This window comes from Lepidothrix coronata, unplaced genomic scaffold (genome assembly GCF_001604755.1).
Source record: "Lepidothrix coronata isolate B3197 unplaced genomic scaffold, Lepidothrix_coronata-1.0 Scaffold42, whole genome shotgun sequence".
NCBI lineage: Eukaryota > Metazoa > Chordata > Aves > Passeriformes > Pipridae > Lepidothrix > Lepidothrix coronata.
In genome coordinates, this window is record NW_016690222.1 from 253,183 (window position 1) to 278,505 (window position 25,323).

At 39.2% G+C, this 25,323-nt stretch overlaps 1 protein-coding gene across 1 annotated transcript; it reads left to right on the forward strand.

Moving 5' to 3' along the window:
• The first annotated feature begins 4,191 nt into the window (after positions 1 to 4,191).
• TTLL2 (tubulin tyrosine ligase like 2) lies at positions 4,192 to 5,680 on the forward strand. The gene is given in 8 exon segments (XM_017813665.1): positions 4,192 to 4,222; positions 4,225 to 4,604; positions 4,606 to 4,783; positions 4,786 to 4,823; positions 4,825 to 5,143; positions 5,146 to 5,317; positions 5,319 to 5,535; positions 5,537 to 5,680. Coding segments are annotated over 8 exon segments (1,479 nt in total).
• The last annotated feature ends 19,643 nt before the right edge of the window (positions 5,681 to 25,323 follow it).

The window sequence follows — 25,323 nt, forward strand, 5'->3', positions numbered from 1 at the left end:
CCATGAGGAGCTACCAAGGAGCAGAAAATGTGCTCTGACCTTGGAGAGGATCTCAGTGTTACTGCCACTGAATCAGCACAGGAGATAGGATGTTGCAGCCTGTGGTTTGGGGAGCTTTTTTTCACTCTTGATTTTGTCACAGGACTTTACTCTAGTCATTTCCCGAACTGTAATAGAAGGGGAAAAACAACTCTTCTATTGCACAGGAAGCATGAGAAAAAACTGTTGACTTGAAAACGAAAGCCACAGTTACATGTGGCAATGCAATAAACATGCTTACTCCTGGGACAGGATGAGAATAAAGGTACCCATCAGTCTTCGACATGACCTAAATGAAAATTGTCATTTAGCATGGACAGAACACAGTTATAAAATTTATATGGTTTTGTTTACTGTAAAGGCAATAGGGATTTTGCCGCATAGTATATATGAAAAAATTTTGGCAGAAGTTCAGCTAAGAATACCTCTTAATTGAAATGCAAGAAAAGAAAAGATGGTTGAAGTTTCTGTGACATGAGGCTTCTGCCCTTTCATGGTCAAGGAAGACTCCACAAGCCCTGTTTCAGTCTAGCAGGTAGTGAGTGAGCAGCACAGGTCTGTCTGTGCTGAGACCTTAACTAGCAGCAGGGTGCAGGTAGACTCACCCTTCTCCACTCCATGTTTCACCAGACAGGCTCCTATCTCTCTGTTACTTGGTGTCATAGACAACAGCATCCTGCTCTCCTCAGGGGGAAAGCCAGGTTGGATGGGGCATTGAGCAACCTGTGCCAGCGGGAGTGTCCCTGCCCATGGCAGGGGGGTCGGAACTAGATGATTTTTAGAGTCCCTTCATAGAACCATTCTGATTCTATGATTATAAGGTCTCTGCTTCTGGGTGCTGGTTGGCAACAGTAGTACCTGGATATTAAGCTCAAGCATGGCTGGAGACAGCTGTGGTAGTTTTGCATTGTGGAAGAATGCAAAGGTGGGTTTACAAATTATTAAGGAATGGACTGAACATAGAACCCTCTGGGAATGAAGGTTGGTAAAGAGATGGAGGTTTATCTGGGCACACATTTATACAGAGTAAAGTGAGTGAAATTTATCTTTGTTAATTTAGACCAGTGCCTAATCCCAGAGTTACTGTTCCATAATTGCGCTTCAAGAGCTTCTACTTATATGGGATATGACTTCCTTAAAATCAGACAGGTGTTCTTTGTTAGTTAAAGTGTTTTCTTTTCTTTGCACTTAATTATCATGGAATTTGAAGCCGACATTTGTTGTATCTAGGTCTGGTTAGCCAATTTCCTGTAAACTGGCATTCCCTGAATGCCAGAGGTTTAATTTCATTCCCTGAGTGCCAGATGTTCATTAATAGAAGATGATATGAACAAACCACCGAAGAAAGCTTCATTGTTCAGACATTACTAACGGCTTAATTTACGATTACCTAGTGGACACTGTGATGGCACAGTTTACCACACACTGCTTTCATGTTCAACAGTGCCTTTCACGGAAACACTGCTAATAAGTGTTGAGCAGTGCAGAAAAGACAAAGCTAACTGCAGTCTGTAAGGTGATTCATCCAAATGCTTACCATAGCTGCTTCCAGTTATATAATTTTTTTCTTAATTTAGTGATCTTTGCCCCAGGATTTGAACCAGCTACTGTAAAACTTGTTTAGTTTTGTATGGTTGTTTTTTTTTGGTGTGCTTGATTTTTTTGGTTTTTGTTTTTTTGGTTGGGGTTTTTTTGGGGTTTTTTTGTTTTGGTTTTTTTGTTGGTTGGTGTTTGTTTTTCAATTTTTTCTTAGTGTGTGAGACAGTGCTCTTTAATAAGCAGACAGGGCAAAAAATTCCCAGGAAAGAAAGTGGAAGCAAAGATAACAATCATTTCCTGGGACCACCACGTTTGATTTGTGTGCAAGCTCAGCAGCAAGCGCCCAACTTTCTGGGGCTGAAAAGAATGACTCATCACAAGAGACATAGGAAGACTACTCTTATAGAAGTCCTATTACACCATGACCACACTTCAGTAACTATTTACCATGTTTCTCTCCTGTTCCCTATAAACCCCTCACCCAAGGAAAGCTCTCACTAAGGAAAACGCAACTGCAGTCTGTCTCTGTGCAGTTTAGATCTTGCTCCCTCCCTTCCAACACTAGCTCAAACCCAAGATGGAAGGGTACTGCAAGTCTGACTGTAAGACATCACTAAACTTGTTAATATACATATTACTATTAGAATATAGAATTACATGTTACTTTGCAATATGGAAAGTCATCATATACAGAAATTCAAATTTTGGCCACAGTCTCTGCCATTAATGACGCCTAAAGTCCCTTTCCAATAGGAGCCTTATACCTCACACCTTGGACCAAAGCTTGCTTAAAAGCCCATCATTTTGAAGCAAAAATTCCCTCACTACAGAATATAAGATGGTCTTGGACTATTTTTAACCCACACACTACAGTCCTATGGTAAAGTAGTCCTATACTCCTAACCCCACTGCCCTGCTTCCCAGCCTTCCAGAAATACCTCCTGGACTGTTCTCTAAAACCCTCTTCCCATTAAGCCCCAATTGAAACTTTCCTGGGTTTGCTGTCTGCATTGTAACACACTTGTTACAAACTTCACAATGCTGCTTGTAGAAGAGCTCTGTGACTGCCCTGTGGTTACCCGTCAGAGCCTGTCAGCAGCAGAATGCATTGGACAGCCGTGACATAAGTACATCGCATGACAGATCCACAAACGTCAGAGTGGAGAGAGAAACGTGGCTTTTCCTCCTGCAAGAATTTTTAATTTTTTTTTTTACATTCAAATAAAGTAATGGGAATCCTGAACTGTTTTGTGATTTGCAAAATTTTGAATTATGTTAGTTTATATTTGGATAATGGCAAAGCATGTCATTTCACATTTGGGCTTCTAGTTTTAAAACTAAATTGGTATTTAAAAAATGTCTTTCTGAACCACTGTCTCTTAAAAAATGAAACTAGTATATTCTGACAATTTCAAAACAAGAAAATTCAAATTAAATAAAAAAGCTGACAAAAGATTACTTTTGTTCTCTGGAAAAAAAGCTTTCAATTTCAACAAATTGTAATTTTTCTGCAGAAAAGTGTCCCTTGCAAACTCAACTGACATTGCATTGTGTACTTCCAGGTGTGACTTTTTCCCAGTAGTTGTTTGGAAGGCAGAGACTACAACTCAACCTGAAAAGAAAAAGCAAGGGTGTCACTACAATAATAGGATGTGAGGGAGTCTTGTCTACCATATGGACCATCCATTTTGGGTTTTTTTTTGTTTGCTACTTTTTGGGAGAAAGTGGAGGTTGGTATGTTAATGTTTTGTGAGAATGATACTCAGCTCAAACACTCTTCTCTCATCCAAGACACTCTGCCCCAAACACGAACTCTAATCCTCAGGGACAATTAGACTGTAGAATTGCATCTCTGTAGGTTTCCGGGAAAATAAAATTGAGAGAAACAACAACACTTCCAAATCTACAAGTCCACGGGACTTTTTTTTGCTCTATGCCACCAGCCAGTAAGATAGGTCTTCAGTTTGAGACTTGTATACATTGAACTAGATGGATAGGGAGGAACACTCTTCATGAACGGTCTATATGAGAATTGCTATGCTTAATATAACTCAAAATGCATTTTTTACTCATAAAAATAAATGGAGTCCATCATCTACTGCCAACATAGACAGTGGGAAATAGTATTTCATTCAGAATCTACATACATTTCTATGGAACACTACTTTGCTGAGAGGAAAGTGATGAGGCGAGAAGGTGCCTTGCTCTTCAGGAACTGGGGAGGAGCTCACTGGAGGAATAGAAGAAGATTATCAGTGAGTTAAATCAGCATGTCAGAGGAGGAAAAGAGCATTGGAATCAATAGGCATTTTCCTACTGTCTCCTGTCAGTTTTGCATTGGGCTTTATAATCTTAACCAAGAGAGTTTGCTCAGAGCAGGGCAACATACTAAGTTAGCATAATGTGTCAGTAATGCAGCAGTACAAAGTAAGTTAGACTAGGCAAAGCTACAGTCATTGGGCTAAAGAGAGCTGTTAAAAAAAAAAAACACAAAAAAAACAAAACCAAAACAAAACAAACAAAGCAAACAAACAACAACAAAAAAAAAAACAAACCAAGAAAAAGTCATAGAATTATAAAATGGCTTGGCTTGGAAGGGGCCTTAAAGTAGAGATGGAAATGATAGCATGTGACTATGATACAAGAGATGTTTGAAGGTGTTGATGTTCTGTCTCCACGAGAATGTCTCTGTGATAGTCAGTGAGATTTTACTGGAGTGTGGTTGAACTCTATTTTACAAAAAAAAAAAAAAGCAAGATGACTCAGAGTGGAACCTGTGCTGTTGGAAATCCCCTTTCCACATGACAGACCAATACAGCATTAAACTGTGGCAGAGATTCAATCAGTGCCCAGCAGCTGTCCAGATCACCAGAACAGACTACTTGGCAAGGCATCTGAAATGTATGAAAGGAGCATAAGGATAAGTTCTGTATGAATTTAGTCCCGTGGCATTCATCATGCCTAATGACTATGTTAAATTTAGAGCAGAATACAGCAAGGAGAGACAATCAGTAGGCAGAAAAACACAGCTATTGGATTTGCAAGCCTGTGGATCTCTCCTGTGGAAGGGGCATACTCATTTTCCAAGACATTATAGACTTAGTATATGACCGTACAGTTATTGTGCAGAAGTACATTAGCAACTCTTTGCTCACTCCAGGGTATAAACTGGAACTACACCTTTAAGTATGTGTGATCAGTTTTTCCTCCTCACCGCTTACAGTTATGAGGAAAGTCTAGTGAGGTTTTGCTACTGAAAAGTTTGACTTTGGTTCTCTGGACAATGTTTATTCCCACAAACACCAACCAGCATCAACATATACAGAGTTTCATGTAAAAAAATACAAAGGGATTATCTGTGGCTGCAAATGGATGTTCAGTGAATGTCATTCTTACCTTTGAATATTTGGGGTTGATGGCATGGTCCTCTGGCAGAAGATCAATAACACAGTGATTCTTACCCTGCTTGGTGTTATCTCCTTACCAATGGATTCCAATTGCTTTGAGCTCTTTGGTTTTGACACCCTGGTTTATGACCAGTTCAAGCCACAACTTTTAGAAATCAACTGCATCCAGCCTTGTGTTTCAGCTGTTCCATTGATGACACTGTGAGAAGAAAACTTTTTCACAATATTGCTGAACTGCTGAACTACAAGCAGATTGACATTTTCAGGCAAAACCCAGTAGCTGGAATAAAGGTTGGCAGAAGGTGTGTGCCCCAGACCACAGGTGATGAGAGTGCCTGGCTTACTCACTTGTGAAAGAGCATCTAAATATATTTCTGCTTCTTTTCTACAGCCTGCTCTGCATGATGCAAGAGGATCAATTTGTAAGGTAGCTGTCCTGACCAAGAAAACCGCCAGAGCACTTCCAAGTAAAACACTGATTTCCCAGATGCGGGAAAAAAATACCATGCCAAAAATAGCCTCCCCAGCAAAAGTTGAAGCTAAAAATAAACAAATCCCTGGAGGCTGGGCACTCTTCACACAAGTCTGCCCAACTCAGCAGCTGGTTACCTACACCTGACTTCTGCAACTACAAGTTAACACATGCACATATTTCCTCTGATAAAAACCAGAGGTCTATGCCCCTGGCTGTCTGAATGGAAGTAGCTCTGTTCAGAAGTCACGGCCTAGTCTAAATTTAAACAAAAATTGAGGCCAAATACTGGCTGTAGCATGTTTTTGCCAATGCCAGAAAAACCTGTGGAAAGACAAGAAGGGGGTTTCCAAAATGTATTTCATCTCCCTGTAGGATTCATGAAAATTTGTTCATTATAAATCCTCCAGGACAAAAGACATGATGAAATAGGTATGTGTTGCTACAGTTAAAGCACAATATGCAGTCACACTTAATTTGGATTATTTGTGTTCCTACAGCTATGAACCCTTGATGGTAGAGCCAATGCTTCTGGTTAACTAATGTGAGTGGAAGGTGGAGGAGAGGGAACGTGAGAATAGTCTGTGAAAAACAAAGGGGTATGTGTTGTAACTTGTCTGTGAAGGTCTCCCAGTTATAACATACCTGACAGAGCTTGTTATTCATGTAGGTGCTTTTCTGCCTCCTCCTTTTCAAACCCAATGTGTGCCTCTTATTTCAGTAATTCCTTTGCTATTATATTATAAAATATCACCTGAAACAAATACCTTGCTAGAATGATGGTCAGACATGGGTTGGCAAAAGTGCTGTGAAATCTTCAGTAGTTTCACCCTTGATTTCACCAATAGAAGTTTTGCCATCGATTTGCTGGAAAGTAGGACCAGGCCCATGCTTTTGTGTCATTACAACCACCCTGAAAGCTGGTGCTAACAAGGTGAATGTTGTCCTAGTTAGAACAGCTGGGACCAGTTCATCACTGTATGTGCGTAACCCAAAACTGTGTATTCTATAACCTTCCATACCATTTCCCAGAAACTGTTATCAATAGAGCATTTACACCCTCTGCCCAGAGCAGCCTGACTCCTCAGGCTATAAACTAGGTGTTAAGAGGCCTGTGAGATAGGTGGGTGCTCTTGTCCTCACACCCTTTGTAGAACTCCCTGCCCTGAGGGAAGTACTGGGCATTCCTTCCTGAACTGGAGAATATATAATCTTGGAGTCTTGGAACTTTTTTAACCACTTGTGGGATCCAGAGGAAGACTGCAGATCACCGCTCTCAACCAGACTGCAATCACCACCCTTGACCAGACTGCAACAGCACTCTCACCAACAGGTTTTCCCCTCTTCTTTTACTTTGGACTCAGGGGGCCCAACGAACACCACTCTGTTCATGCCCCAGGGTGCTGGGTTATACATTTGGGTTTTGTGGGTTAAAACCAATTGTTTATCTGTATGATTGTACTTATTGTATTATTTTATTAAATTGTTATTCTGATTTATAATCTCTCTTTTGAGTTGAGTTCATTTCCCCTGCTGGTTTACCTTTAAACCAGCACAAATGTACATATCAGCACTGTGAATACATATGCAAGGTGTTTGCACACATGCATTGCTGCATGCCAGTTTTAGAGACTGGCTTGCACATATTCCCTATGTGTTACACATGTGCAGGACCACAGGCCAAATTATTCCACAATCAAAATGCCTCCTGCAAGTAGACTGAAGTAAGGAATAAGGAGCATAGTAACAAAATTGTTCCTTATTTGATTTACAATTAGAAGGATCACATACCCACAGAATTCTGTGATTCTGTGACACGCAAGTTATTGAATAGTAAATAGTGATTTAGGGCTAAAAGCTGCAAACAAAGACTGTTTTCTAAATTACTACAGAAACAAAAAGAATGTCAGCATTTTAACTGGAGAACAGGGACCTTTTGTTAGAGGAATTCATGAGAATAAAAACAATGTTGCTTTATAAAACATTGGTATCATATATTTAGTTTCCCAGCCAAACTGAAAACATTAACCACATTCACTTTTTTATGATACCTAATTGAGAAAAAAATCAACATATATTTGTTTTGCTCAGCGTAAGGAAGAACAAACTGAAATTCTTAGTGAAACACATGGAAAAGAATGATATCTTGGATTTATTTTGATTAGAGTTTCCTTTTACAAAACAAATAAAATATGCTATTTCAGCAGTGAAAAGCTGAAAAGGAGAGTTACGCAGCAGCAAAGAGAAAACAATGCAATTTTATCATTACACCAGTCGATATCAAACTGCATGGATGTTCACAGCATCATAGTTAAATTGATAAACTGAAGTATGTGTATGATCAACATCAGCAATGCTCCTTGCTCTTTCTTTCATAGATACTCTGTAATTTCAATGGTGATTTGTTAATAGTCTGAATCCCTGAAAACTAAAGAGAAGACAGAGCAATTCTATAATGTTGCTATGAAAACGTATTTGTTGTTACAGGAATTTGGAGGGCATAAGGAGATAATTGGGCATCTCAATCAATGGGCAGGTAAATGAGCTGAGCTCCTCAAGAGAAATGTTTCAGTGATTTCAAAAAATTCACTTCCCTGGAAGCGTTCAAGGTTGGATTGGGCTTTGAGCAATCTGCTCTAGTCAGCGCAGGGCAGCACTGAACTGTATACTTGAGGTTCTTATGCCATGGTCCAGAATTGTAGTCACTTTCACAACTAAGTAGCAGAAAAACAAGGGAAATTGTGATCAGTACCATAAAATAAACACTTCAATGACAAGTACTGTGGGCATTTATTTTAATGTTGCATACACAAAGAGCACATGACCGCATCCCATTCAAGTCTCACTCAAGAGACATTACATTCAGGTAAGGTTATTCCAATCTAAGCCAGTCACTCAGCCAAAGTAATTTTCAGCCTTACAGATCCATCCAGTCCTTTTCACAAGTTAAATCTTGCTAACAGTTCTGACCTGCCAAGAAAATGGGTTGAGCTACATACATACAGTGCAGCCCTTTGCGGGGAGGAATTACTTCTTATCTAGGATGAGATTACCCTCCTCATCTTTGATTTGAACTCGTCCAGTGGCGTACTTGGTTTCCCGTCTGCCGTTGCAGTACACAGTTTTCACGGTGCCATCTGGGTACTCCCGCCTCTTGAACTGTGCAGTGTGAATCTCCTTCTGGCCATTACTGAATATCACTATTTTATCTCCATTCCTGAAAGAAATAACAATGAATGCAGTGATGAGAAGGCACTGTCTTTATTAACCTGTCTCACTGAGCTATCTAATGTGACTCAATGAAAGCGGAAAATAATGTCAGAATTAACACGGGATAGCATTAGAGATCTTATCTCACAAAAAGATCTCAATACATAGTATAATAGCTAATGGAGATTTGCATTTTACATAACTTCATGGAGGGATCTCAAGTTTTTGCAGGCAGAAAATCTATTTTACAACAGGAACCTTTCGAAGCTCAGAAGAGGTACAAATGAAAGATTCCTGTTTTTCTCATGTTGCATGGAGCAATAGAGAGACAATACATGAAATGCCTTGCCTGAGATTAGAAAGGGAGCCAAGTGGGTAAGAATACAGCTTAGGAGCCCTCACCCTGAGTCCTTTAGCACCCACATTTTTAACACAGACAACTGGTGGTCTCCCAGCAACTCTGGCCAGTGTAAAGTTACAAGGAACCAAATGAGGAATATTTCACAGTCACTTTGCCAGTGACAAATGATCATCTATCACTCAAGGTGGAAGTGAACAGTTTTCAGTGGTACATTGTAGCAAAACCCTTGCTATCTTAAAAATCCTTTCTCCTTTCATCTAGAAATTTCCTAGCTATGCCAAACCCAGCCACAATTCTAAATGTCAGTATCATTGGGTGTGTGTCCAATGCCTGGTTCCTGTCATTTATACAAGACTTACTTTTCTACTTTTACTACTGTGCCATCTGGGAAAAAAGTTTCCTTCAGTCCATCACTATAGAGGCACTTCACTGTCTGATCTGGGAACACAATTTCTTGTGTGCCATCAGGATAATGTTTTTCTGTGGAAAAGAAGGTGTAAGAAGTCTATCTAGTATTCTTTCATGTTTCTGTACACACAGCTAGGTCAGGATTTTTTTGGACATCGCAGTGAGGATGGAAATTATAGGCAGAGTACAGCTAAAGAAATTAAAGAATCACATAATCAGATAATCAAAATTAGAAGAGTTACATTTATATTCCATTATTATACTTGCTTTGTAAGAGGAAACTGAGCAGTGAAGTGATGGAATATACTGGAAGTGAAATGCAAAGACAATGTTAAATGGCAAGAAAATACTTAATCTCTTGGAGTCAGAACGCAAACCACACTTTCATAATAGAAATAAATCTGCACATACTGTTCATGCTTATGAGCTCTTGCATACCTATCTGATTATTAGGGAACTGCAGCACCTTCAGGCCATCTGGATAAGCAGTGTGGGTTGTCTGTGCATCTGCATAATAATAAATCTGGAAGGAGAGTGAAGTGTTAGCAGCATGTTCACAATATTTGCATAAGCAGATTCAACCATAACAATGTGCTTAAAAATAAGCCATCTTTAAAAAGTCATTTCAAGGTCGTTTTCTGCATCTGCCATCCATAAAAGTATCTATGTTCACATTACTGTTCCTTCCTCTCATTCACTCTCCTCCTCATGACTGTGTCTAGATGACACTATTTTCATCTCTGTAGCATACCGAAGAAGAGTGCGTACATGAAAGTCATCCTCCCATCTCTTTGCTTTGGATCTCATCCATGAACTATTAATTTAAAATAGCCCTACTGCTACCAAGGCCTCACTTATTTCCTCTCTAGCTCACATAATTATAAACTATTTATATTTATATAATGCCAAGAGGAATTAGCTACTCTACAAATGAATTAAAACAAGTCCTTGCTTCAGATGGCTGCTTCTGCCCCTTGCCTTGTTCAGTCTCCTGCTTGGCCAACCACATATTTTTTCCTTCTTTGACTGTTACCTTCGTGCCTTTCCACTTTTGTCCTTGTGGATGAAGAAGCTTCACTGCTCAGGGTTGTTAAACCAACACCCTTCCTTATCAACTTCTCTCAGAATTAATAGATCAAGATAAATGATAGATCCTCATTGGAAAATCAATTAATCATTTTATTTTCCATAAAGAAAAAAAAAGTTACACACCACTCTCTGATCTGGCATAATCTTCTTTACATCTCCATTGGAAAAGCTAATTGTTGTTGTCCTTTTATCAACACTAATCTCTTTTTTAGTACCATTGCGGAAAGTGAGGATTCGACGTCCATCGGTAAGCACCTCTTCTACCTTCAAACACATAAAACATCTAATTGAAGTCAAAGGAAATGAGCAGCATTGCACTGCCTTCCAATTAAACTAGAGTTTGAAGTAAGTCATTCTATGCCTTTGTATTTCAGAAGTTATCACTGCAGAACAGGCCTTATTTTTTTTTTTCATTTGTGTATAAAGGGAGCCAAAAGAAATTTTCTTTTCACAAGATGAACTTACTTGCATCACATATCCCAAATTCTCACCCTATTGCCTTGTTTTTCTGTTAAGGGAGGTAAGGTACACAGCCCTGTGGCAATAGGGATGCCAGTCAGGTTTTTCCTTGACCAACTTCAGTGAATTATTGTCTGGACTCATTTCATATATGCTTGTGCATCTTCCACACAGGTCACTTTAGAGACCCTGCTTCTGGATTATGTGAGCCAAAATGTTTGAATTGATGTATTAACACAGAGTGCTGACATGATAGGTTAACAATCATTGTTTTCCAAATAATCCTATATGGACATTCAGTACTACAGAATTATTTGTAGCTGCATGCAGAAAGCTGAAAAATTGCTCAAATCTTCTTAACAGCAGGCAATAATGCCATCAGTGTGCTCTTCTTCAAACAATACACTGGTCAGAGAAGACTTCATACCTAGCACAGTCTCTGGTTAATCAATTTCCCTGGTATTACTATGGCAGCTGGTTCTGTTCACCATATATCAAATCCCACAATATAATTCATCTGAAGTCCAAAAAAGAAGACAACCAGAAGATGCACTATAGCTTTGCCATTTAGTTCCAACAATCAGAATATCCACAAAAAGGGAATGCCTCCCAACCAAAAAAAAACCCAAAAAATCCTATTTTCTCTTACCTTTCCATCACAATACTCTATTTTTTCCTGCACCTCTTCCTCACTCTTTCTTCTTTCTTGATTCAACATTGACCTTCCAGATAATTTTGGAGGCTATGTTATGAAAATATCACAGTCAGTGTTATACAAACATAAATATTTTAAAAATATTTTCATTAATTTTAATCAACAGTGCAAACCCCATATTTACTTTCACACATGCAGAGGAAAGATGCCCTTCTTTTAGGTATTGCCTTGCCTTTGCAATGAATTTTTATGTTTTAGTTGTAGCTAGAAATTTTGCACATTAACTCAAATTATCTTCAGTTTGCACAGCTAAAGGTAGCAAAAAGGAAGTCCAAAAATGAAGTGACAAGAGTGCATTCTGGCAAAATTACACGGTACAAAATGGAGAAAATAAACACAAGAACAGAGAGGAGAACTATCTCTGAATATTGGGTTACTGATTTACAAAGAAAGGTACCTATATAAGCTGGAGCCACTCTTCCAAAAGAAATTACGTGGCCTTTAGCTCTTAGGTAATGCTGTCTATGCAAGTAAGGACTATTCTGGATGTTGCAATTCCAATTTACCATTGCCATGAGTGCTCTTTGCAGTGTGGCAGCATAAAGGAGCCTCAAGTTAATTGACATCTGGCACACAACATCCAGGGCAGCTACCAGATGATGTTGATTACTTTTGAAGACGTGGTGAAATTTTGAATTACAGAATCCAAAGGAATAGGGAGTACTGCTCCCCACAGGGCAATGATACGCTTCAGTAAATGGCTATAAACACCGTGCTCAGAGTTGTCAGATACATCCCTAATGCTCTGTATAGCCTAGAAAGTGGGAATGGAGTGTTTTCCTTTTCTTGATATGTTTTATTTCTGTTCACAAATGGAAAGAAGGCATTTGCTGATCGTGTAAGAACCAGAATCATAAGTAGCTCAAACCTTTGCTTCAGCATCCAGAAAAGCACAACTATCTGTAAATACTTTGTTGTCATCTGCAGTTTTGTCACTTCTCCTGTGTGTGGTCACTAAAGCCACTTTATTCTGAGGTTTTAGCAGCTTTTCTGTCTTTTTAAGAGTTTATTCTTCCAGAGACAAAATTAAAATGGTAACTAACAACATAAATCTATTAATATTCAACAGTTGTGCAGGACCATATTGATAAAGAAATCTAATCTATTATTTGAAAACCATTGCAATATTGTTTTAAAGATTGTACTTATATCATGAGTAGACGAAAGAAAATAAAGCCAGGAGAGTATTTTTCCTAACTGAATGGAAGTTAGCATGCTGTATATGAAAAGTAAGACCACAGACTAACTGAAATTCTCTTTTATAGAGTTACATGGTGGAATACCTCTCTTTCTTCATTGTTACTGCAGGGTACAAAGCTGCAAGTGTCATTGCTATGGTTATGTGAGAGCGACATGTCTTCTGAGCTATCTGAAATTGGCAAAGGCATGCCTGTAAGAAAAAGCAAAGTAAAAGGGGTCATTGAAAGCATATGCAAATTGATGAATCACATTTCCATACCTATCTCAGGTTTTTTTAAAGATGTCTCAGAGTCTGGCAACACATTGCTTCTTACACTTATAATGTTTGCTAACATCTTTCCATCCTTCCAAAGGTGCTTTTTCCTGGACCAAAATGAAGTGCAGTCCACATCCATTCTCCCACCTTTAAACTTCCAGGACAACAAACTCTATAAGTACTCAGGTGAGAGCACAGTTTGCTCTCCCCTCTTGTAAAATACAAATTTCATAATTCTTCTAAGAATAATAGGAGTGTTTTAGTGATAACATCCTCTGCAAGTCAAGAGTTAAAGACCAGCATCTCCAAGTCATTTGCAGACCATTTTAAGCAGGCAGAAAGTTTCCACATATCTTACCTTTTATACAGGAAGATGAGTTAGGCTCCTTGAAAAGACCAGTTACATGTGAGACAACTCCAGGTGATTTTCTACTATCTGTTTTTCCTCCAGTAGAAGAGGGTTGATGTACAACCTGAAGAAGAAAGGAGAGGGCCTGGCCTACAGTCATGCTTCACTGTAAAATGGGAGTTGTCACTGACATGGCCAGATGCACTTCCCCTTCCTGGAAGTTTAGCTGTCTGTGTTTGGGTATTGTGCATGGGTCTAACCTTAGTTCAGACTATTGTGGAGAAAGGAAGGTGGAAGAACTGGAAGAAGTGTCAGACAAGGCCATGCTCACCACCCTGCCCACTGCTTCCCATCTCTGGGAAGCTTCACTTCATTTGGTCCATGTTGGTTTGCATTGCAGTTGTCTGTACCTGGCCCTGCACCTCATTGATCCAAATCCCAGTACTGACCCACAGGATGAATTCTTATCATGACCCCAGACCTGTCTCATCACTATAGGCTTTGACAATTGGGATTTTGGTCTAACCCGCACTTCCATCCCCAGCCTGCCCTCCTTCCTGTCTGCGTCTGTGGGATGGGCACTGCCCTGCTGGATTCCATGAGCTCCTGATGGTCCAAGCCCCTGGCCTTCCTGGGAGCCACTGGCCCATACACTGCCCCAATACTTGGTGCATGTGATCAACTCTGAACTTTTTCTGAGGCAAGAGGGGCAGGTTTCAAAGCATTCACCCACACTCTGGCCTGCAGGTATCTGAATAGCTCAATGTATGAACAGTCTTTAAGATAATTTCTGACAAAAAAACCCTCAGTTCCAGGGAAAGAAGACCAAGCAGCAGCTGTGTGGGGATCAGGGTGTTGATATAGCTTCTGAACAATTCTATAAACAGCAAATAAAGGCAGTTTAAATAGACCTTGCTATTGACTTACTTTTTCTGGTTCTAAAGGTGTCAGTTTTCCCTGATTAAGTGTTCTCCTGCCAGTTGGTGTGCTTCTATCAATGGAGCAGTTAGATGGTTTCTTTTCTTGATGTTCCTTTGTCACTGATCTCAAAGAATGAGCTCTTTGCACAGAACTATCTGTTGCCTAAAAAGTTTGAATATATTTTTATTAAGTTAATATAGACGGGTTCAAATAGCAATACAACAGGTGCATCACTAAGCAGTTAAAACTTCAGGAAAATATTTATTTGTGTATGTGGGCATACCCACAGAGACACACACAAACACACACAAACACACACACACATGTTTTATACATAACTCTGTCTTGGGGTCTTATTTTGCTTTGCACTATGGAATAATGGATAGGGTTAAAAATTAAAGGAGAATAAGAATTACAGAGGAGAACCAGCTGCTGCTTCCTGGATGATGGTCACGATGCTCCACAAAGGTTCCCCAAACACTGATAAACACATGGTATAGAGAATGCAACGGAGAGGGAAGTGATGTGAAGGCACTGTGGCCTCCCTCCACAAACATCCTGAAGGAAGCGGAATATGGTGATACTTCAACCATGACATATCTGTCTACCAAGGAAGACAGATGCCAAGGACAACTACCCAGTTGAGGACCTATGACTAGATTCACTCAAACTCTACATAAACCTAAAGAAATAGTATAAAAGGAAGTTGGAAATGAGGAGAAATCCGAGAAAGATTTCCACTGAAACTGCTGGGATCAGCTGAGAAGTCAAACCTGTCTTCCCTCCCCCCTGTTCAGGGATGCCTGTCGGGTGAGTAACTATTCTATGTGTGCTGACTGTTGCTTTTAAGGACTAGAGCTCACTTTTGCTCCAGAATATATTGGTTTGTATTAGAGTTTGTTCTTGTGCTTGCTGTATAGTATTATTAGATTGCTTTAAATACATTTTTGCAGATAGACCCTATTACCGACAACCATGAACCTTATTAACTTGTCACAGTTTGTATTAATAAAGAGTGTTATTCCATAAACTATTAGTGTGAGTCCTTTATAAGATACTGACAGTTTGCTAGCAGCAGAATAACATGTGGGAAGACCTGCTGAGGGGTTTTTCCTTACACTGTTATATGGCAGTCTCTAAAAAGGGCAATCAAATTACCCTGATCTTGTGAATCTGTTTGTTGAAAGGTTCCCGTGCAGGGTACCTGACAGACTGGGAGAAACATATATGGTTTCATTTTCCCTGGGGCACTAACAGACAAATAAATCTCTGTGGGCTGAGAAAATCTCCTGACTCTAGGAGTCAGGCATATCCCCTCCTTTTCATGTGACATTCACATTTCTCTGTACTGGGACAATGATGTAAATCAAGGGTAATCTAAGGCTCACAATGTGAGGCCAGCAGCTGCTGTCAGGCTCTCATCCCTCAGTCCCAATCACTCTGCCAACAGCAGGAAAGATAACCCTCTCTGGGATATCACAACTGAGCTGAGCCTATTAAAATATATTGTGTGACAGTTCATTTTTACTTGCCAGATATCCACCCTTTCTACATTTTGATCTCATACATCTCCATCTATAAGGGCTGACATAAGTCTTGTAGAACCCCAAGAGGGCTGTGAGCCACAGAAGGGAAACAAGATGCAAACAGTTTCAAAGAAACTATAGCAGTTATTTAGACTGGAAAGATCACAAATACTCAAAAGCACATCCCTAATTTTTCATGGAGACCTTAGATCAGAGAACAGAGGAAACAGAAAATATTCTTGCAGGACCACCATGACATACATGGGATTAACACAGTGACTCTCAGGGGTTTGAAGCTGCAAAGAAAACTTTATGTTGGTATGACAGGAAATCTTGCTGTACTCTTGCCTAGCCAAAACTTTGAAGGTACTGAACTTAGAAATGCCTTGCAATACAAGACAAAGACATAGACAGAGTCTCACAGCTCACATTGCTAAGTTATCGCAGAAATGGCAAGGGATATCTCTCTGTCAGAACCGGTAGCAGAAGAAGCTCTAATGCATTGAGCTTGTGAATAACTAAGAGTATATGATGCACGTGATGGTAAGAAACAAAGAAACAATAAAAAAAGTTGGAAGTGGTACCAGATAACTCTGATTTTGAAATGTTTCACACACTGAAGAGTGCCTGCTTGAGAAGGTTTTGTAAGCTCTTCATAGAAAGGATATATTTGCCATCATCTATTCAAGTCCATGAGCTATTGCTCAAAGGACATAGGACAAGCAAAGCACAAATGGGAAGACTGAACTGCTCCTTCTCTGATAACATTGGCCATTGTTTGACAGCTGTAAAATTTTCTCCATGTGATCAACAAAATTTAGGGGATCTGCTGTTGCTGTGGATGGTGATCTCTTACATATATTAATAAATGACATTACAATTTAATGGATGTGCTTACAAGGAAGAAGCAAAGAAAGAAATCTTATTGCAACACCACAAAGTTGTAGGATTTTAAAAAGCTAAATCTTTTCCTCCAAGCATAAAACTATTCTTAGCAGGAGATAGGCAACTGATTAGTTCTTTCAGACAAGGTCACCAAAAGGTACATAAATTAATAGAATTCATTGTTAAAAAGAATGATTTATATTTTACATTTGGAGATGTTTTCTGCAGGCAGATTCTGTGAATATGCCTGAATTCTCCAAACATAATCAGGTTTCCAAATACAAGTGAGTGGGCAAACTGTCAAAATATACCTGGGACTTCAGCTTGAGACAAGTGGTATAGTACTAAGGAACTTTAAGACTATTTCTGATGAAGAGATATTATCTCAGAAATTGCAGACTGATAGAAGGAAAGAGCTCCTAATCCATCATTTCATTGCTAAAGATCTCAAGACTGAAACTACCAAATTATTTAAAAGAACTTGAAAAACCATTGATGCAGTTTCACAGCAACTCAAACTAATTTCAGTCCAGATTTCTAGAGTCCCATTCCTCTTCCTCTATCTCCAGCCACATGTTTCCAGTCCCTCCTCTTGAGGCACCAGCAACCACAGAGGGGAATTGACCTGGCTCAGTAAGTAGAATCAGGCAAAAATTAACTGGTTTTTTCCTGTCTGGTTAGTTTGGGGTCAGATGGTTCACCATCTTCAGAAAATGCTAATAGGACCACACAAGCTCAAATATGCATCAGATTCAGCCAGACACTAACATGTGGCAGTATTTTTTTCCCCTGTAATTCAAGCTTTTAAAGAACTACTTACATCAGACTTATGAATAGTTTATACTTTACGGTAAGATGGAAGCAGAGAGAAAGAAGAGATGTTTCCATGAGCATGGTGAGATATATCAGCCAATTCAGTTGAGGGAGCCTCCATGCATAATGCTGTTAGTAAAGATACTCCAGCTTGCTATACATACATTGTAAAAGGTTTTGATTTCAGTTTTTATACATTGCATACACTAGCATAGTTATTTTTAAAGCAATAATGTCAGAGGAATCAAGACAGATTTAGTGAATTACATGTAGTTTCGGTTCTTCAAGCTGGAAATCTCTCACTTCTCAATTTCCATCGATAAGGATCTCTTATAACCTTCAGCTGTCATAATTGAGTCATGTAGAATTTGCGTTCCCCCAACACATCAAAAAGCTTAGAAAAAGCAGCAAGTACTCATGGATAAAGCAGTGAAAATTCAAATGCTGTAAAAGTCCGTCCACATATTCACAAAACCTCCCTGCTTCAGAGTTAGTAGATTGTCAGGAAGAACGTCTATAGGCAAGGTAATAACATGCTCAAAGATCATCAAAATCCTTTGCCAGATTAGACAGTAAAATCTAAGAAGATTGAAAGTAAGCGCATTTGACCTTGGCTGAAACTTTTTCAACAACAACATTAAGAAGTCTTATCAGTATACCTTTCAGTACAATTGTTATCAGTATACCTTTCAGTACAATTCCCCTCCCCTCCTTCCCCCTCACCGCCTGCCCTCAGCATGCAAATGAATGGATATTTTCTCACAGAAATCATTAATATCTATCCATAGTTGCATTTTGGGCAGGAAACTGGCAACTTATTCTTGCTAATGTGCAGCATTCAGAAATCTACTTGTTTGCAGAGGATTCATATTAGTAGATATTAATAATTAATAAATATTAACAATCTTGGCCAACCTGTTCATCTTTCAAGCCATATTCTGAAAGAATCATTAATGATGTGCAGTTAAAATGGACATTTATCTTGTCTCACTAAAGCACAACTTAAAGTGGACAGTTCCTCACCAGGAAGATCATGTTACAGTATAAAGAGAAATCATCCTTAAAAGTATTATAGGCAATCAGAATATATCTTTTCCAGAGATGTAGAACATCTGTTGCATGTGGGGTTTTTTTACTTCATAAAGTCATGTCTTCAAAAAATCTCTGTCTTTAACATTATTCAGACTTGTTCCCTAATTGTTTTGGTACGTACCCTCGAATTAGCTTTGACAGAAATAAGTCAGACAGTAATTGTTATTTTGCTTTCTTGGTTACAGCTGATGAAAATCTCTAGTCCAAGCAAGCTTTAAATTAAATATGTCATGCTGTAGTGGATTGACCCTGGCTGGATGCCTGGTGTGCACTAAAGACACTTTCTCACTCTCCCTCTGCAGCTGGACAGAGGAGACAAAAAAATCCAGCGAAGGATTCATGAGCTGGGAGATGTCAGTGACTGATCACCTTCACAGGCAAAGTAGACTCAAAGTGTGGATAGTACTTAAATTTATTACTAACAGGATAAGAGCAAAAGAGTGAGAAATAAAGTAATCTTAAAACCACCTTCCCACCACCCCTCCTTCCTTCCATGTTCTCCCTCCTCCCCCCCAGCAGTGTAGGGGAACAGGGAATGGGGGTTACAGTCAGTTGTTGTTTCTGCCTCTGCTTAGGGAGATGAGTCCTTCCCCTGCTCCCGTGGGGTCCCTCCCACAGGAGACAGTCCTTGATGGACCTCTCCAGCGTGAGTCCATCCCTCAGGTAACAGTTCTTCCCAAACTGCTGTCCCGTGGGTCACTCCTCCATGGAGTGCAGTCCTTCACAAATGAGCTGTACCAGCATGGGTCCCCCACAGGGGCCACAAGTCCTGCCAAGGGAAAAACTGCTCCACTGTGGGCTCCTCTCTCCATGGGCTGCAGGTCCCCACTAGGACCCTGCTCCATCTTGGGCCTCCCATGGGGTCAAAATCTCCTTTGGATATCCACCTGCTCCAGCGTGGTCTGCACCATGGGCTGCAGGGTCCTCAGCTCTGGCACCTGGAGCACCTCCTCCCCCTCCTTCTGCACTGACCTTGGTGTCTACATCGTTGTTCACATGTTCTCACTCCAATCTTCCCTGGTTGGAATTCTTCCCATGCAATACATTTCTGTTCTTAAATACATTATCACAGAGGCATTACTATCACTCCTGACTGGCTTGGCCTTGGCCAGCAGCAGGAAGCCCGTCCTGGAGCTGGCTGGCATTGGCTCCACAGGACAGGAGAAGCTTCTAGCAGCTTCTAACAGAAGCTATTCCTGTACCCTCCCTCTCCTCCCCCCGTTACCAAAACCCAGCCACAGAAACCCACTGTATATACACGCATATCTTCTCCAAATCCTAGAACCATAGAATTGCTTAGGTTGGAAAAGACTCTAAGATCATCAGTTCCAACCAATAACCCAGCACTGTCAGGTCTGCCACTAAACCATGTCCCAAAGCACACATGTTTTTTGAACAGTGCCAAGGATGGTGATTCCACCACTTCCCTGTTCAGTCTGTTCCAATGCCTGACACCCTTCTGTTGCTCAAGGTTATCTCATTCATTTTGATATGTTCCCATTCACTTTTACATATTCCTATGCACAGTTTTTCAGTCCTGGACAGAAATAGTATGATAATTTGTTTCATATCTATCCAAAATTCAGAGTTGTCCAGATTTACAGGATCTGTGAGGAAAAGCATCCACTTGCCATCAAAAGAGCTCAAATACAAAGAAAACACAAGTGAGTCACCACATTCAGATCTATCTCTATGACACAGATTTTGGCCTTCTGTTTAATCTTCCATTTACCTGAGCCTTAAATTCTAGATTCAAGTAATTAACCGCCACCCTATTCACTCTAAAGCCTTTTTGTGCCATCAGATCAGATAAAGAGCATGTGTCTCTGTCAAACATTTTAGAGTTCACTCAGGACATCTGGGCCCTATGCCTACCAGTCTAGCTCATGGTTGTGCTGGATTCCAGTTGGATTGGATCCAGTGCTGGCTAGATGGTGAAAGCTCAGATAACAGCGAGCCCAAAAGTCTGCTGTCCTCAACTTCCCCCTTCTCAAAACTGTTGCTGAAGCCATAATTTTATTGCATGTGGCTGTGTGCCACAGGAGGAAAACGAACTCACCGGATCTTAGGGAATCTCTATGTAGAATAAATGTTTCTGTTTTTAACTCACTTTGCAAAAATGCTTGAGATGTTCAGATGAAACAAACTCCTTCATGCTTTGAAAAATTTCCAGAGTAAGCTACTAAAGATAGTTTTTTGACTTTACTGGCTACTGTAACTGAAGATTCAGTTGAATATTATTTGTTTAACTAGTAATTCTGTCCACCGTAGCACAGAGGAATGGAGAGATTCCAGCTGTAGACATCAGTGTAGAACACATGGAACAATTTCTTGCAGCTAAACCCTCTATTTTCTGACTCATGAACAACACATACTGCTTAGAAATAGTCTTGAAGGCAGGCATCCTCTTTGAAGCTACTGTTTCACACATGACTGATTCTGCTCTTTTAAGCATATTCAGTTTAAAGTTATTCTTACCATTGTCTCTTTTCATATCTGGCATCATATAGAATTCACTAGAGTTGCTGTCTAGTGACTTCCAAAACACGTGCTATCATGCTCACTACAGTGGAATAGTTGCCTCCCTTCTCACCTGACATCTTTTACGTTTTATTTCAGTTCCTAGACAGGCAGAGTGTCAAGGTGTGCTGGCCAATCTAAGTTTTACTTTAGCCAGTGGAAATTTTCAGTAGGTAGGAGGAATTTCAGAGTGACTGTTCACTTGAATAAAGCACAGATTTCAACTAAATGTGAGCAAAATTAAGAAAGGAGCTTAGTAATAATCAAGGTGCTTATTATAGAAGCAAGAAATACAAAGCCAAGAGAAAGAAAAGCATGATGAGATATTTAAATATCTATATTCTAAACAATGACGTGTAAGAAATATGGAAAGCTGGCTGTGGAGGAGCAGTCATGAACATACCAGCCAGAAACAAGCATCTCATTTGACATACTGAGTTAACTTGTCATAACTTGTAAAAAGCTAAGTGATTTTCCCACTGACATTAACAGGGAGGCCACTAGTACATATTGGCAAGTAAAGCCTTGAATGTCAAAATACTAGATTTATGGTTTGCTGAGGCAAGGTACAAAGATTACTCATAAAACAAGTCTGTAAAGTAGTAGGTGCAAAGAAGTCAGAGCATAGCTGAAAACAACAGGCAATTCAGTTTTCTCTAGAAAAGGAAAAAAAATGTTTTTCCTACTGCAAAATCAGAAGAAAAACTACCAACAAAGTTATGTAGAATGAGAGCACAACCTGACTGCAAGAAAATGTGAACATGCTTATACACCCTTCCATTTGCAGAAATTTGGATTCCAAAGAATATTCTCTTAAATACATATTTGAAACTGTGGAAGAGTGACTGCTGGGAATAGGAATGCATACTTTGCTACTCACATCTCTAATTAAGTGTCGTTGCAAACATGTCTTCAGCCCCATGTGAGAGGTGCTGCGGCTTTTGCGATTCTCTCTCCATGAACTTTCTTCCTGTTTGGATGAAGATGCTGTCCCTTGCAGAATAGCTTCTGCAACCTAGTGGAGAATTTGTTATAAATATATAATTTTAAGTTCAAGGCACAGCTAGTAGAATAAAACAACATTCAAAGCCATCTGGCTTTCTGATGTAAGAAAAGTTATGATATTTAAACACAATTAATGAAATTCCACATCATGTTCTGTTAGGGACCAAAACACTCCAGTATCAGAAAAAATCTTTGTAGATGCCATCCTAGCATCTTAATAGACAGCATCCTAATGTTATTCTCACACAACAAAAATATTCAGTGGCTTGAGTAGAAGTCCTACATCACCAAATACCCAAAAGCAATAGAAATAAAACAGAAATCTGGCCTACAACAGAAATCAATTAGCTTTTTCTTATCCTTGCTTTTATTGGAATTTTTATGTATTTTCATTCTGTACCTGTGACTGATTTTTTTTCTGACCTTCGAAATCTATAAAAGGATGAGTCATATGAGCGGGTATGTTTGGGAAAACTAAAAATAAAGTGAAATATCACTTCAAATGACATTTTCAATGGATCTTAATAGTGTTAGGTGAAAAATCTCATTAACAAGTACATTAAAATCAAATAAAAAGAGAGCCCAAAACTTGTTCACTCCATAAAGCAAAGGACAGGTTAATTGGTGGTTCTAACATCTTTTGAAGATACATTACAAGAAATTAGATTTGAAAATTAGGGAAATGCTTAGCAGTAAATAGCTCAATTTTATTTTCTTCTAGGTTCAGCCATTCTGTGGAAGAATAGGATTCATCTCACCAGACTGTACCACCTAGAAGATAATTATTTGTTCTAGTTGCCTTGACACACATAGGATGAGTGATCCATCAAAGCATGTATTTGTCTCCCTTAAATACACAAGGAAATTAAATTACCCACTTAAACCAAATTTCTGTCTTTTAAATTCTAGTCTGAACCATTTAATTTCACCAAGACTTGCTGTCTGCTGTGTAAGAAGTGGGCAACTTTAACTTCTTTTAACTCTCTTACAAGAAGTTATTCAGTTATATAGTAAGGTGACAAGTAACCCTACAAGTATGCTAAACAAGGGGGATACTGAAAAAAAAAATTACAAAGAGTATATTTACAAAGCATGTATTTTAACATGGCTCACTATAGAACTGACTTTCCCCCTTCAGGCTAAGCATGGGAGGAATGGAGGACCAGTATTCACACATGACAGCTCCAAAATAAAACTACTCCTGAATTTTTCTTTTTCAGACAGTATTAAGCAGATAATATCTTCCAGTACCGGGGTCTCTGATTTTCTGTCCAAAAAATTCACAGCTTTTGGGTTTTTTTCTGCTTTCCATCTCTGATGTTCTGAAATTCTGAGCTCATCTCGAAGCTCTATGTTCTGCCTGGTCAGCAACTCAACCTGGTCTCTCAGCTTGCTGTAGGCAGCACGCCAGCAGGACTCACTTCTCTTGAACTCCTCCTGCAGTCCGGCAATCTGCTGTTTTAGTACCTATCAGTAAAAAAAAAAAGTGTTCCATCTCATTGCCTGCTCTGAACTAGGCATGCCCACCTTACACATCCAGAAAGAAGCATGGAGTCTTTTGTTCTGCTTAAAGGTTTACACTATAAAGGTCTGCAATAAAAAGAAGAATATATTTGAAATTATTTCATAAAAGCCAATAAACAAACAACCCCCCTCAAAATAGTAAAAAATCCCACTGCCCTCTGAACTCCTATATTGTTACAAAGTGAGCTGAGAAAAGTCTGTGCTGTGTGAAAAAAAACACAGGAAATACAAACTAATCATGCAAACAATCATCATTAAATGTAAATGTCTTTCAAAAAAGGCTAGAATACAAGATATATTTTAATAACAAAAATGTCGGTTCAGATCTTCATGTGGTGACAAAGAATAGTTAAAATGATTCTTACAAACAGCAGAGGATTGCAAAGACAATTTTCAAGAGAGTTGAAAATGAAAGTAATGAAATTTGGAGAGGACTTTTCCATATAAATCCCTCTCCATCAATTTTCCCTTGTCCTTTCTTCCCTTGCCCATGCTGATGCAAACACTGAGTCCTCTTCCTTAAGGGCACTCATGCTGGATATTGCAAAAGGAATATTGGCGGAGGCAAGATAGAAATTTGCAGTTTGCCCTGCAGTCAACCAATTTTCATATGCAATCCTTTCCTGCTTCCCTTGCACTTGTGTGTCTGCCCAATTACTTCCTAGTCACCATTCTTTCTTTGTTGTGAGCTCCCTGCTCTGAATTTGGCACATCATCAGCCATTTCCAAGAAGCAGCAGACTCAGAACTTGAGAATCACACAGATAAGTGACTCAGAAAGTGTTTTGGGTTTGTTTTGTGGAAAATTAAATTTTTGAACCTACACTCATTATGTTATCAGATCAGCACAGAAGATTAAAACAATTCTATCAGACTTCATCCCTAGGGCTAGACATAGTCAGGAAACACAGTTATTCCCTGGCAGAAATGCTGCCATTTTTTTTTAAATCCCAAGTGGAAAGAAAGCTGATATTTTAAAATATTTTGCAGAGAGGACATTCAAAATATTTTTATTCAAAATACTAAAATAACCTCACTGAAACCTTTCCTGTTGTAAATGTTACTTCTAGAGAAATGTGGAACATAAGCAGAGAAAACATTAACTATGTGTATAGTACAAAAATAAGTATTTCAAAAATGTACAAATGAAAAATAAAGAAGGTACAGAAAGTTAGAACAAAGTACTATCTTGGCAGTTTTAATCGTTCACAGAATCACAGAATATGCCGAATTGAAAGAGGCCCACAAAGATCATCGAGTCCAACCCTTAGCCCTGAACAGGACCATCCCCAAGAGTCACACCATGTGCCTGAGAGTGTTCTGAAACATTTCTGGTTAAGAAAATAATTGAAGTTGTCAGTTTGCTGTCAAATATATCAGTTTGGTTTAGACATCCTTTTGCAGTAGAACATTGTTCCAGACATTTCTGAGCATTACCACTGCCTACTGTTCTCTCCTATAAAAATATAGCTTTTAGCTGCCCCAACTCCTTTATTTGTTTCACATATCTCACCATTTTTTTCTCTCTTTATCA